This window comes from Monodelphis domestica, chromosome 5 (genome assembly GCF_027887165.1).
Source record: "Monodelphis domestica isolate mMonDom1 chromosome 5, mMonDom1.pri, whole genome shotgun sequence".
Classification (NCBI taxonomy): Eukaryota; Metazoa; Chordata; class Mammalia; order Didelphimorphia; family Didelphidae; genus Monodelphis; species Monodelphis domestica.
The window spans coordinates 258,968,211-258,981,557 of record NC_077231.1 but is presented as its reverse complement, the minus strand read 5'-3'; the positions used below and the strand labels follow the sequence as shown (position 1 = coordinate 258,981,557).

At 36.8% G+C, this 13,347-nt stretch overlaps 1 protein-coding gene across 1 annotated transcript in view; it reads left to right on the top strand.

Annotated features, from left to right (window-relative positions):
• Positions 1–13,347, top strand: part of MYO3A (myosin IIIA) — a 274,518-nt gene that overhangs the window by 206,516 nt on the left and 54,655 nt on the right. Inside the window, exons 22-25 of the mRNA XM_056800079.1 lie at positions 1,861–1,949; positions 3,771–3,900; positions 9,448–9,527; positions 12,566–12,643. Of these exons, the coding sequence (XP_056656057.1) occupies positions 1,861–1,949; positions 3,771–3,900; positions 9,448–9,527; positions 12,566–12,643 (377 nt within the window). The remainder of the gene's footprint in view (positions 1–1,860; positions 1,950–3,770; positions 3,901–9,447; positions 9,528–12,565; positions 12,644–13,347) is intronic.

The window sequence follows — 13,347 nt, the reverse complement described above, 5'->3', positions numbered from 1 at the left end:
TGCATTTAAAATATTATTCTTAAAAAGGATCTCTGGGCTTCATTAGGCTAACAAAGAGGTCCAAAACACCAAAAAAATGGCTAAAAATCCTTGCCACTATTAAATAAGTCAGGTTAATTTTCATAATTTAGTGAAAAAAATGGGCTTAAATCAGGAAACATAAGTTCAAATCCTAACTCCAATACAGTTTAGCTGTGTAATCATGCACAAATTATTTGTCAGTTCTGAGCCTCAGTTTCCTCATCTGTAAAATGAAGACACTTGAGCTATCCACCTCACAGACTTATTGTGAGGAAAGCACTCTGCACCTTTTAAAGTACTATACAAATGCAGGTCATTTTTATTATGAAATCAAATCACTTTCAAAAAATTCAGAAACACTTTTCAGCATTTTCTGTAAGGAATAACCATTGGACCAAACTTCTATGAAAATATGAAGTTCTGGCTTAATGCTTAATATCCAAAGAGATATATTGTATAGTTTTCCTGCCTTTGGTTATTAAGAAAACTCCACATTCACCTAGAGAAGCAGTGTAGTCTATCAGAAAATGCCTACGGCTTAATCAGAGAGTCCCATGCTTACATCCTGACTTTGGCTTTTACTAGTAATAGGACCAAGAACACATCACTTGATCTTACTTGACTGTAGTTTCCTCATGTATAAAACAGAAATAACAATAACAACTTCACAGGTTTGCTGGGAAGATTAAATAAGATGATTTAATGAAGTGTTTAGTTTTCTTCAAGTTTTTTGATCATATCATCCCCTATGAGTATGCTCTGCTATGAGATGATCTGAGGAACAAGGGACAGGTATGTTGGGGATGTATGGGAGAAATGTTCCCAGTCACACTTGAGCAGCTGCTGCTATATACCAAGGTCTCAGATGACTGAATTACTCAGTTGTGTTACTATATGAGAAGCCAGCACCAGGGTAGATGTGGAGAGCTTGGAAACTTGAGCCTTATGGGAAGGGACAAAGTGGAGAAATGTTAGACTATGATGAATAAAGGGTAGATGTGGTTGTGTTAGCAACAATCCTCACGACTTCCTATTGAGGGGATAGTATGACTCAACCCATCTTCCCGTCTTTGCTCTGGCTATCTTCACGTCCTTCTCAGAGATACCAGAACCCCTACTACTTTGAAGACAATGCTTTAAAGTGTTACATAAACATCAACAAGTATTAGAATTCCCTCTTAACATCCCCGATAAATATTCACTCAGGCCCTACCTGAAGACTTTCAGTGTTGGAAAATTCATGACCTCCCAAAACGGTCCATTTCATTTTTGGATAACTCTCATTGTTAGGAAAACTTATCACAATGTAAAAATGGATATTTGAACCCCAGACTTCAATCCCCATAAGTCCTTGGTACTTCCCAGAATGCCTATAAGCTCACCTCAGTGCAAGATCAGCATTTGTATTTAAACTGACTGTAACGCCTACTTGGCTCTCTCTGTTTCCTCTTCTAAGCCCATGTGTCTCTCAAGATGTAGTAAGTGAAATTGAATGGGCTTACCAGCCCTAGGTTTTTTTCTATTTTTATATTTCTTTATCCTTGATTTCTAATAATCTTTAATAAACCTCTAAAAATATAATACTTTTAGTAGAGAAACTAATTTAACTGTTACAACATTTGAGCTCAAATCTGTCTTTCTGCGATGCTCACTTCCCTTTCCTAGCCATAACCTATTAACATCAAGCAGCACAAGTCTAATCTCTCCCCTTCGTTGGTGACTATGGGCTTTCTTTTGACAATTAATAATTTCATGCCTTTATTACACAAACATGAGCCCTGATGTGAAAGACAACATGCTGTCCCCTATATTAAGAACCATAATATATGTTTCCAACAGAAAAATTTGAGAATAACTTGAAATCAAAGTACTTCTGGAGGGCCAAAAGACTGGAACTCACTTTTGGAATTCATCATTATGCAGGAAAGGTAAGACAATTTAAAAATTAACCCCATATTTTCTTTACTTTTATCTACACAGAAAGACTAGAAATTTAAAAAAAAAAACTTGATTCAGGTAATGAAAATGTTCATAGCTTAGGATCTGCAAACTTCATTTTTTCAAAAAATATTTTAATAATTATCTTTGATATTATTTATCTCCTTTGTAATCTTATGTATTTTGTTTCACACATATTAAAATATGATTGAGAAAAAGGCTCCCTAAGCACCACCAGACTGCCTAAGGGATCTATGGCACAAAAGAGTAGTTAATAACCCCTTCTATAATGGGAGAGCATAGGTTAGCATTGCCAGTTGACCTACATTCCATCTCCTTCAGCTCCCTCCTCTTCTTGGCCCTACCTCTACTGTTATAATCTCCCAAGCTACATAGCCAACGTACAGTTCACTCCTAATCTATAGGAGCATGCTGCTACTTTTTTTTTGCCTGGGTATGAACAGGGAAAGGGACCCCAGCAAGCAAACAAATAAAGTCCCCAAAACACTCCCCAGAAATAAACAAAAATAAGTTCTGAGTCTTTCAAAAGGAATTTTTACTGAGAAAGTAGGAGGATATAAAGATGGAGAGTAGAGAGAAGAGAAGAGAGCGAGGCACTACAGAAGCAAAGCCATAGAAATGAATGGATTTGGGATAATCAAGGTTTCTGAATCAAATCTAACTAAATTCTAGCCATGACTGAAATTTCCTGGCACAGTTTATGAGGGAGTTCAATACCTGGTCCCAATTCTTGATCTGAAACTCCTATCGGAAGAGCCTTATCCCCTTTTATCTTTTCCTCCTCCTTTGATACTCCTTTCTAATATAGAGTGGCAGGAAATCCTGCCATGGGAATTCAACTTCTGATAAACTACCTATAATATCAGAGCAAACTAAGACAGTCTGGCATATACCAAACCATATCCTTCCTCTCTTATGGAAGGCAAGCTGCCATTGCTTCATGAATTTATAAGGGCAGAGAATCATGGGATTTAGACACAGAAGGGACTTTAGTCCACTTTCCTCCTTTGATATATGAGGAAATTGAAGTTCAGAGACATTCGCCTAAGGTCACACTGGGATCATGGCAACAGTGGATTTGATGTGAGGTCCATTCCAAATCTGGATTGTGAAACTACATCATAAAATTATAAAATTACATATATAGGAAGATCTGGGCTTAGAGTCAAAAAAGACTTAAATTCAAGTCCCAGATTCCATACCTAAATGACCTAGAGAAAAATCATTTAACCTCTAGGATCCCCAGTTTCCTCATCTGTAATGCAGTTAATAATACTTGTATTAATTACCAAAAAGATTAGAAAGAAATCACTTTATGAACTTTAAAATTCTATATAAATGTCAGCCATCCAACTAAAATCATGAACTAATCAAATACTTTAGTCTTCTAGCAAATGCCAAACATCACTAATAACCATACCTATGAGGAGAAATTTCTTGCTTAAAAGCATTGGTGAGTACATTTAAATTCTCAGACAATTTATTTTTGTACTGCTTTCTAACTAAGCTTCCTAATAGTTCGTCTATTCCTTCATTGCAAAGAGCCACTGGGGATATATTTCAAATTCTTTTCAGTAATCATACTGGAGAGTCTATAGGACTACAACAATCTATAGAAAGCCTCCAAATTTCATTGTAGCTAAGCAAAAACTATGATCCGTATATGAAGCATCAGGAACAAGGGTATAAACATAGGGTTCATCTCTTTCTTTGTATCTTTAGCATCCAAAGCTCTGTAAATTGGGTCTCTCATCATGATGGACAATAATGACCATGTCCTTTATCAACAGGTCCTTTATAATGCAAGTGGGTTCTTAGCTAAAAACAGGGATACCCTTCCAACTGATATTGTGCTGCTCCTGAGATCATCAGAAAACCACGTCATTCAACAGCTTGTAAACCATCCTCTTACCAAAACGGGTAAAGCATTTGCCTTTAGCTTAGATCTGATTGTCTTGTGTATGACTTTAATTTTAATTAGTCATCATTGGTCCTTTTCAGCTTACTAAGTATGCCTTGAGTGCCTCTTTCCTTTTTTCCTGCCCTATACCTGCCCTGTAGGGTTCCTAAAACAAAGGTTGGTTCTTAACCTGAGGCCCATGAATCTGTGGAGATTTTTGTAGCTATATTTCAATGTAATTATTAGTTTCCTTGATAATCTTATCTATTTTATCTTCAAAAACATTTTTCAGAGAAGGGGAATCTAAGCTTCACCAGACTGCTAAATGGGTCACTGACACCAAAAATGTTTTTTAAAAAAAACAGCTTAAAGGCGTTAAATATATAAAACATAAATATATGTATCTACTTAACATATATTTATATACACACATTTACATCTATCTGTGTATATGTGTATATAAAAATTGGACTCGAAGCTTCTTTGAAGGATACTTCACTTTTTCCAGATAAGGTTACATTCTCAAAATTTACCAAGCTCCAGAAAATTTAAAGGAAGTATGTAGCATTTTAGTGATGGCATCAATTTAAATAATAATTTCTGGAAATTGACAACAAATTTGGTACTAGTAATCTTTTTTCAAACTCTCTCTCACCACTGACGGTAGCCCAAAAATTATGCAACCTTTCATTTTCATCTAAAAAACAGTCAGTTTGATATAGTAAGGATTTTCCTCCTTTAAGAACCATGTTTAACCATATCCCCCAGAGAATAGATATGTTTCTACCTCCAGCCCACATTCCTCCATAAAATATCCAGTGAAATGCAGTATATGAATCAAATTCTGAAAAACAGAAGACCAGGATTTAGTTGTCTTTGTAGGATAGTGAAGATTCAGGCATTGGACCATAACTAGAATTGGGTAATTGTGGCTTTCTCAATATGAACTGAAATTTAGACAGTTCTGACAATATGACAATATCTCCTTCAGAAGATAGAAACAGCTGACTTTACCCATCTAATTATCAAAAATAAGCCATTAAATCAAAAGGGTGCCAAATGGCATTTTCTTTCCATTCCTACCTCCTCACAATAATATCCCAGGAGGAGTTCTCTCATGTCAAACCCTAACCCTGCTTCCCTTCACCAACAGTGCCCTTCCCTATGTAAGGGTTAAAATAAGTGAGGAGAACAGTTTAATTTAAAAAAGCTTTGTTTAATTTAAGAAAGAAGTACAAATAGAAAGATAGAAAGGAGGAAAGAGATTACTAATATTATACCCTATAAATATACCTAAAATTCCTTATACTACATAAAATTCCTAATACTACCTCTAACTGTCTTCTGAGGACAGTTTCTTCTTCCTGGCACAACCCAAGCCTAATCTAGCCTACTTTATAAGTTATTTACTAACTACCTAACTCCCTAAAATAATGGATAGCCACCACTCACTCACTCCAGTCAGTTTTCTATAGCAGCCCAACTGTGGGTAACCAACTGACAGCAGATCCTTGTCCCAGAGACAGATCTACTTCTCTCTAAAGATCCCAGAGGCAAAAATCCCTTTAAAGGCTAAAGCCAAAAACCCTCTCAGTAAACTCAGGCCCACCTTTATATTCCAGCAACTAAACACCAACCACACCACCAGCAACCAACCCCCAGCTGCCAACTCACGCCCAGCAGACAACTTCCCCACAACTGCAAGCCCTCGTTGTCAGCAACTGACTCTCCAAACTGTCAGCAACTGACTCCCTGCAACTGATGCTGGCTTCATAAAGGGGATCCCCAGTTCCTACTTCTTGTCACTGTGGGCTGGTTAATCCCTACATATCTCTATGGTAAAAGGACCTCCAGGTCCCCCATTAAATTAAATATACTGATGATGTTCCCCAAATTATCTTCCATGTCTTATTTTCCAATAAATATCCTCCAAAGTCTCAGAACATATCAATACAATGCACAAGTTCCCTAGAAACCTCTGAGGCTCCTCTATATGCCTTAGTCAATGAAGGATTCATTCTACTTTTATGAACTGCAACACAATTTTGCTTTATTCCTCCATAATAGAACTAGGACAGAATTCTAAATCCAGAAGTTTCTAGTGCCACAAACTCCTATGCCTCTCTTTCTTCTCCCCACCCCACATCCTATTCCTCTCTCTTTCTTCTCCCCACCCCACATGCTCCCTTCCAACCTTTCCTGCAATGGAGTAGAAAAATGTAGCCTGACTATAGTGAGTAGCTCAGAGTTCTCTTTTTGTCAAGGATCCCAACAATTCAGACAACAGGGAGAGGTAGGAAGGAAGGACCAGAGCTTACCAGGAGAAGATGCCATTTAATCCATCAAGGAATAAGCATCTATTAAGTACTAAGTGTCAAGCACTGTGTTAAAAGATTGAGATACCAAGAGAAAAAATGAAATAGACCCTGCCATATGAGAACTCTCATTTCTCTTTTATATATAAGCATATATGTGTGTTTATAAAGAGATAAGTATATGTAATATCTATACATGTGTGTGGATCCACATATATGTATACATATGTATATGTATAAATGTATATTAATACATAGATAAGTTAAGCACTTATTATGTCCCAGGAAGAGTGCTAACTTCTGGGGATACAAATACAAGAAATAAAGACAGCCCTTGCCTTCAAAGTGTTTATATTCTACTGGTGGGAAGGAGAACATAGAAGAATTCTATAGTGCAGAAGGTGAGAAATAGACAGCAAGGAGTCTGGGCTCTGGCAAAATAACACAAAACTTACCTATCAGGACTGAGAGGTCCAGAGTTGGAATCCAAGCTAATGAGGGAAGAGACATACCAGCAGCTAGGAGAATTGATAAAGGCTCCAAGTAAGAGATGGCATTTGATCTGAGCAATGAAGGAAAACAAGAGTTCTAAGAAGTACAGCTGAGAGAAGAGTGCATTCCAGGCATGAAGTACAGCCTGGGAAAAGTACAGAGATGAGAGATAAATGGTTAGGAGAGATATGCTGTAATGGATAGTGCATTATATTTGAATTTAAGAATTGGGTTCAAATTCCATCCTAGACACTAAACAGCTCCCTGTACTTTATCTATGCCTCAGTTATTTCATCAATGAAGTTTTGGACTCAATAGCTTCTAAATTCTCTTGCAAATCTAAATCAATGATCCTACATCACATTATATTATAAACTCCTTGAAGGTAGGATCTGCCTTTTGTCTCCTTCTCTATCCCAAGCACTTAGTACCATGCCTAGCAAGGAACAGGCAACTAATAAATCTTTATCTATTGATCAGTGGGTGAAGAGTAGCAAAAAAGTGCATTTGCCTAGATCCAGGTGTGCATAAAGGGAAATCATTTGAAATAAAACTGGAAAGTAGGTTGGAGACAGAGTGTGGACAGATTTAAATGCCAACCTCAGAAAGTGGTACATATTTATCCCTAAAGGTCATAACAAACCCCTGGAGTTTGTTTTGCACAGGAATTCCAAAGATGTCAATACATAGATCTGTAACACTAAGTAAATCACTTGGGCAGCAATATAGACAATAGATTGGAGAGAGGAGAAACCCAAGGCAGGACAGCAATAGTGACAAGTCCAGTGAGAGTTAAGAAAGAAATGGAGAGAGAGATAGGAACAACAATTCTTAAGTACCTACTTGTGCCAAGCATTGTGTTGAACACTTTATGAATATTGTGTCATTTAATTCTCATAGCAACCCTAGAACGTGGGTGCTATTTTTATCCCCACTTTTCAGTTGAAGAGACTGGGGTAGATGAAGGTTAAGTAACTTTCCCAGAGACCCACAGTTAGTAAGTGTCTGAGGTTGAATTTGAACTCAGGTCTTCTTGCCCCCAAACCCAGTGCTATATGCAATGTGCCACCTAGCTGATAAGGGATCTAAGAGAATTAGAGAAAAGGAGATGGACATGAGAGATGTAGAGATAGAATTGGCAGGACTTGGTGACTGGAAATACAGACTGAGGGAGAATGAACACTTGAGGATGATTCCAAGGTCATGAACCAGGAGACCTAGAATAATGAGAGTGACTTCAATAGTCTGCTTTTTCTTTTTGTTAAACTAGTTATTTTTTTCCAGCATGCAGAATTAAATGTATATTTTGAACAGTGTGCATGTTTCTTTTGCTTGAATACAACATTAATTTTTTGCACAACAGTCTATTCGTGCTAACCCTCTTACAGCTCCAATTGTCTACACTCACCAAGAACTTTACTGCAGACAGAAAAAGCAATCTTAAAGTGATGAAAGCAAATGAAAGCAAACCCTTAAAGTGGGTTTAACTCCCTGTTTTCCTTCAAACTTAAGATGCCATTGTCCTTTCTGCTCATTCTCTTCCAGTGCAATTTTAATTTCAGGCGGTTTGAAGAGGCTCGAGTTCTTTAGGTTATTCTTGCAAATTGGCGAGCCAAATGATCTTTCCATCTCATCTAGACCTGGCATTTGTAGGTTTTAGTGTCCCAAAATGAAAGTCAAATCACCCACTCAATCAGAATTACCACTAATGTTCCTCATACTGTGTCAAATATATGATCCTTCTCCTTTACTTCTAACTCCATGCAAGTATCTATGAAAACTAAAGAAACGTTGTTTAATTTTTTTAAATGTCTACATTCACACAACTCTGCTTGTTAAGGGTACCATCTTCTTAAATGATTCAACAAAATGCAAATGAAGCCTTCCTTTTATGTGAGAATAAGGAATGAATCTTCAAAATTGGTAACTATGTCAGCACCTACAATGCAATAGTCTTAGAGAATTCCCCAGAGCAATGAGAAGTGAAGTGACTTGTCCAAGGTCACATAGCCATTATGTATCAGAGGTGGAACTGAAACTTAGATCCTTCTGACTTAGAGACCAATTCTTATAATTTGCTTGGGACTTGTAAGACTACTTGGTATAAAATGTGATCCAAATCCCATTTGCCACTATATTGTTATTGAATAGTTGGTTTTTATTAAATAATTATGTCTTTTCCCTAATATTTTGTAATCTTGGGTTTGACAAATACAGATTTGTCATATGTCTTTGGGTCTAAGTTCTATTATTCTATTTTTTTCATAATTCCCAACAAAACAGTAGCAAATAGGGGCCAGTCTTGGAGGCGGGAAGGTCAGGATTCAAGTTATACTTGATGGTTGACCCTACATACATAATTTTGCCTCTCAGTGTCCCAGAAAACTTTCAGTGATTTTTAACATTTGCTGAGTTGATTCAGTGAAGGAAGTTTCTACACTGGAAATCTCCTCTACTGATGAAATCATAGGTCCAGACCTAAAGAAAGTATTACTTATGATATTCTTGTTCATTCTTCTGTATAGATGTGACTGTCACTTTATCTAATTCTATGAAGTAATTGGATAAATTAATTTGGGGTTGTATTGCTCTTTTTTCCCCATTTTCCCAAACTAGCCACATGTATTGGATAGCCCTCCAATTCAACTAGTTACCAAGTATTTTTATAGCAAGAGTGGAAAGAAAGGAACATGGATTTTTAAGAACAAAATAGGTCTTAGAATTCTAGGAAATATATTAACTTGATTTACCTTTCCACAGGGAATCTGCCATATACGAAAAATAAAAATGTAATAAACTATCAACTAAGGACCTCAGAAAGATCAATCAACCTATCAAAGGTAGGAGAATGTGTTTTTCGTGGTAGTGGGTCTAACCTTTAAGATGGTGATGTTTACATTGCTTCTCAAGGCAAGCAGTTCTATTCTTGACTTGGTAATTCATTTCTGCTTAGCCAGATATCTTTGTATAATAAAATCCCCACTAGGAAATTTTTAAGTACAAATCTATAATGTATTTTTACAATATAATTAGAATTATCTTTTATTTATCTATAAGCCAAGTTGAAATGTGTTGTTAACATATGCTTTTTTTAAATAATGTGGGGGGGCCCTTACGGCACAAACATCATCTATGGAAGAAGTTTGTCTGATTCCTGACTCAGAGAATTTACAAAGATTCCTGGAAAATCTTATTCCTCAACAACCCAACTCTGTCCTTCCAAATGCCCTGGCCATAAGATGTCAGGAGCAACGTTGTTTTTACTCAAAAAGGATGATTCCATCCAACGACTAGCCCCTTCTTCCTCCAAAATAACTTGTAGTTACTTTGGATCTTATATACTTATGGCATCTATTATAAACATATACAAATATGTAATACACATACTAATGTGTTAATACTAATCTCCCCTGCTAGGCTGTAACCACCTTGAGGACAGCAACTGTTTCACTTTTTGTCATTGAACCCCAATCACAGTGCTTGTGCATCAGTGCTTAATAGCCCAATGTAACAATGGATAGAGTGCTGGATTTGGAATCAGGATGACAAGTTCAAATCCTTCTTCAGACACGTTCCTAAATATATGATCCTGAGCAAGTCACTTAACACCTGTTAGTCTCCATTTCCTTAACTGTAAAATCAGAATCATAATTAAAGTGGTATTTATATGGCCCTTTAAGCTTTGCAAAGCACTTTGCATGAATAGTCTGTTTGGTCTTCACAATGACCCTGGGAAGTAAGTGCTGTCAATATCCGCATTGTACAGACAAGGAAACTGAAGCAGACAGGGGTTAAGTGACTTTTCCAAGGTCACACAGCTATAAATTTCTGAGAAAAGATTTTAACTCAAGCCTTGCAGTCTTACTGGACTAGAGTCTAGCACTCTATTCACTGTGCCACCTAGCTGCCTTAAAGGGGATTAATAATTCCCTCAAAATGGGAATAATAATAACATCTATCTCATATGGTCATGGTCAAGATCAAATGAAAACCTTAAAGCGCTATATAAATAATGTTTTCTCTTATTAAAAATAATAATAATAAACCTATTGCTGATTTTTTAAACAGCACAAATAATTCACTATGGCTTCTAAGTTCACACTATCCTCTGGAAGTCCCAATCTGAAAGTCTTAGAGCTATCTCTGGTACAGAATCCTCTAAGATAGTGTGTCTTGGATTTTTTGTGACAATAAACAGGGGTATTATAGTATATTATTTGACAATTGAACCCTCTGTCCAGAAGTAAGCTTGACACATTTTAAGTTTAATAAACATTACTCATACTTTTCAAAGTCTAGATAAACAATAAAAGAATAAATCAAGCTCTGCTTTGGGTTTGCAGATCTATTAAGTTTATATTCAGCATTTTAAAATTTTTAATAATCAGGGAGAACAGTTTAAAGCTGGTTCTAACACTGTTCTGGTGATAGACTTCTTTGGCCTACTAAATGAAGCCTAGGGACACTGTTGCACAATTACGTTTTCTCTACATAAAATAAAATATACGTGATTACAAATAAGTCAGTGAAATTGAAATGCAGGTATCAAAAGATTTTTTTTAAGAAAAGTTCCCAAATCTTATATTCAGAGCCCCCACTCTAAGTCCCTTAGGCTCATCAAGGTTTCCCATGTGATAGTTCAGTACTAAACTCTGATCTCCAAAAATCATAAAATCCAGGACTAACAGTTGGAAATGTCCTTAGAGACATCTGTTCTAATCATTTGAGAGATGAAGAACCTGAAGCCCAGAAAGATTATTTCATTCATATGGGGATTCAAATTCAAATATTCTGACTCCAAACCCATTGCTCTTTCCATTTCAATGTGCTCTTTATGTTTATTTTGCTTTTTGTTTTGTCAGCAATGACCCACATTGGGTTTTTAAGGAATTTCCCCCACAACTCTTCAAGGTTGATATAATAATAATAATACCATCTCCGTCACATCGATAAAGAAACTAAGACTCAGGAATGTTCATGGCTTGGTACTCCTGAGAAGCACATGCTTAGTTATTGACCAGAGTTTTTTGACTCCAAGAATTGGTCTTTTCCCATCAAGCCAAAATTATAAGAGCAAAGGAAGGATAAACTAGGCAATAGCAGTAAGATAAGCAATCAATCACTTTCTTCTTGGATAATCCAAAACCTCTTATCAGCTGCCCCTGCTCTCTGCTTTGACCAAAATTTTCCTTTGCTCCATTCATAGCCTATTGGATTCTCCATTTGATTTGGGGGTTCTCTAACACACCGAACATTATTTCTTCTTCCAAAGTCTTCCTCCTTTAGGCTTTCCCATCCCAAAACTTGTCTCTGATCAGATTTTTCCTATCTCCACCAACTGGGACGTAGGGTAACCTGATCTATTTTTCCCAACTATGACTTAATTCATGCTTTCCATCTTGCTGTAAGTTGCTCAAGGCTGAGATATTGTCACACCCAATCCTAAGACACAGAAAGCCCTTAAAATATTGCTGGGTTACATGTGGAAGACCAACTAAGATTACCAGGCTATTGCAGACCAATACTTGTTCTTTACTAAGAAAGTCACACATCCTGTGATGTTTATGTGGGTCTAAGCATTTAGTTATGCTTTCTGGATGTACAAATTGGCACAGGCTATGGGGAAATTATTGGCTTTCCAGTCTTGAGTCACAAAGCAGTATAAAGTACCTAAAGTGAGGCAGCTAGGTGGCACAGGCAATAGAGTTGGGAGGACCTGGGTTCAAATATGACCTCAGACACTTACTAGCTAGGTAACCACCTGAAGGAAGTCACTTAACCCTAATTTCCTTGACCTTGCCACTCTTTTATCTTAAAAGTAATACTAAGACAGAAGGTAAAGTAATTAAAGTGTTATTTTCCTTTCCAATCTTTCAAGGGAGAAAATGGAGATTCAACATATCTTGCAAGAGAGACAACCAATATGAAAACTCAGACTGTTGCATCCTATTTCAGAGTAAGATACAAGCATGTGTCCTGTGATTGGGAAAGGAGGGAGAGTTAGTAGTTCAGCTTAATAAAGAATTACAGGCCAGTTGCCAGTGGCAAACCTCAGAGGGTCATTAGCAAGAAGATTGCTTTCATTCATCATTACTATCTGTCAAATTCAGTGTATGTAGCCCAGGTTAGAGAATGATGTCAAAAATATGGGACTTAAGTCCATTATAAGAATTTACCTATAAGATCATTAATCAAAATAATTATTTTTGCCATAACTATTGCCCTTAGAAGCAGCTCACAGAATAAAAAATAAGTAAAAATCATGCTGGTACAAAACTATATGTTGAAATAATAATTGTAGTTGGTTTTGCTTCTTATTCCTGGATTGCCAGTGTTGGAGATGAGGGAAGAAGTCAGTCTCCCTCCATCCTATCATCCATCACCTCCCTACTCATATGGGACACAGGTACAGATGTTCCTGTAGCTACAAATCTCTACATGGAGAAATGGTCCAAGAAGAGGAAAGGAGATAATGGGTGGATAAAAAAAAGAAAAGATCCAAGGGGATTAGTAGCAATTGTGTTCAGAAATATCATGGGTTTCTCTTAGTCACCATATCGCCTTTGGAAGGGACAGCAGCCATCAGTCAAGTATAAAAACAGACACCTTGGCAAATTGAAAAGAGGAAGGAAGGAAGGAAGGAAGGAAGGAAGGAAGGAA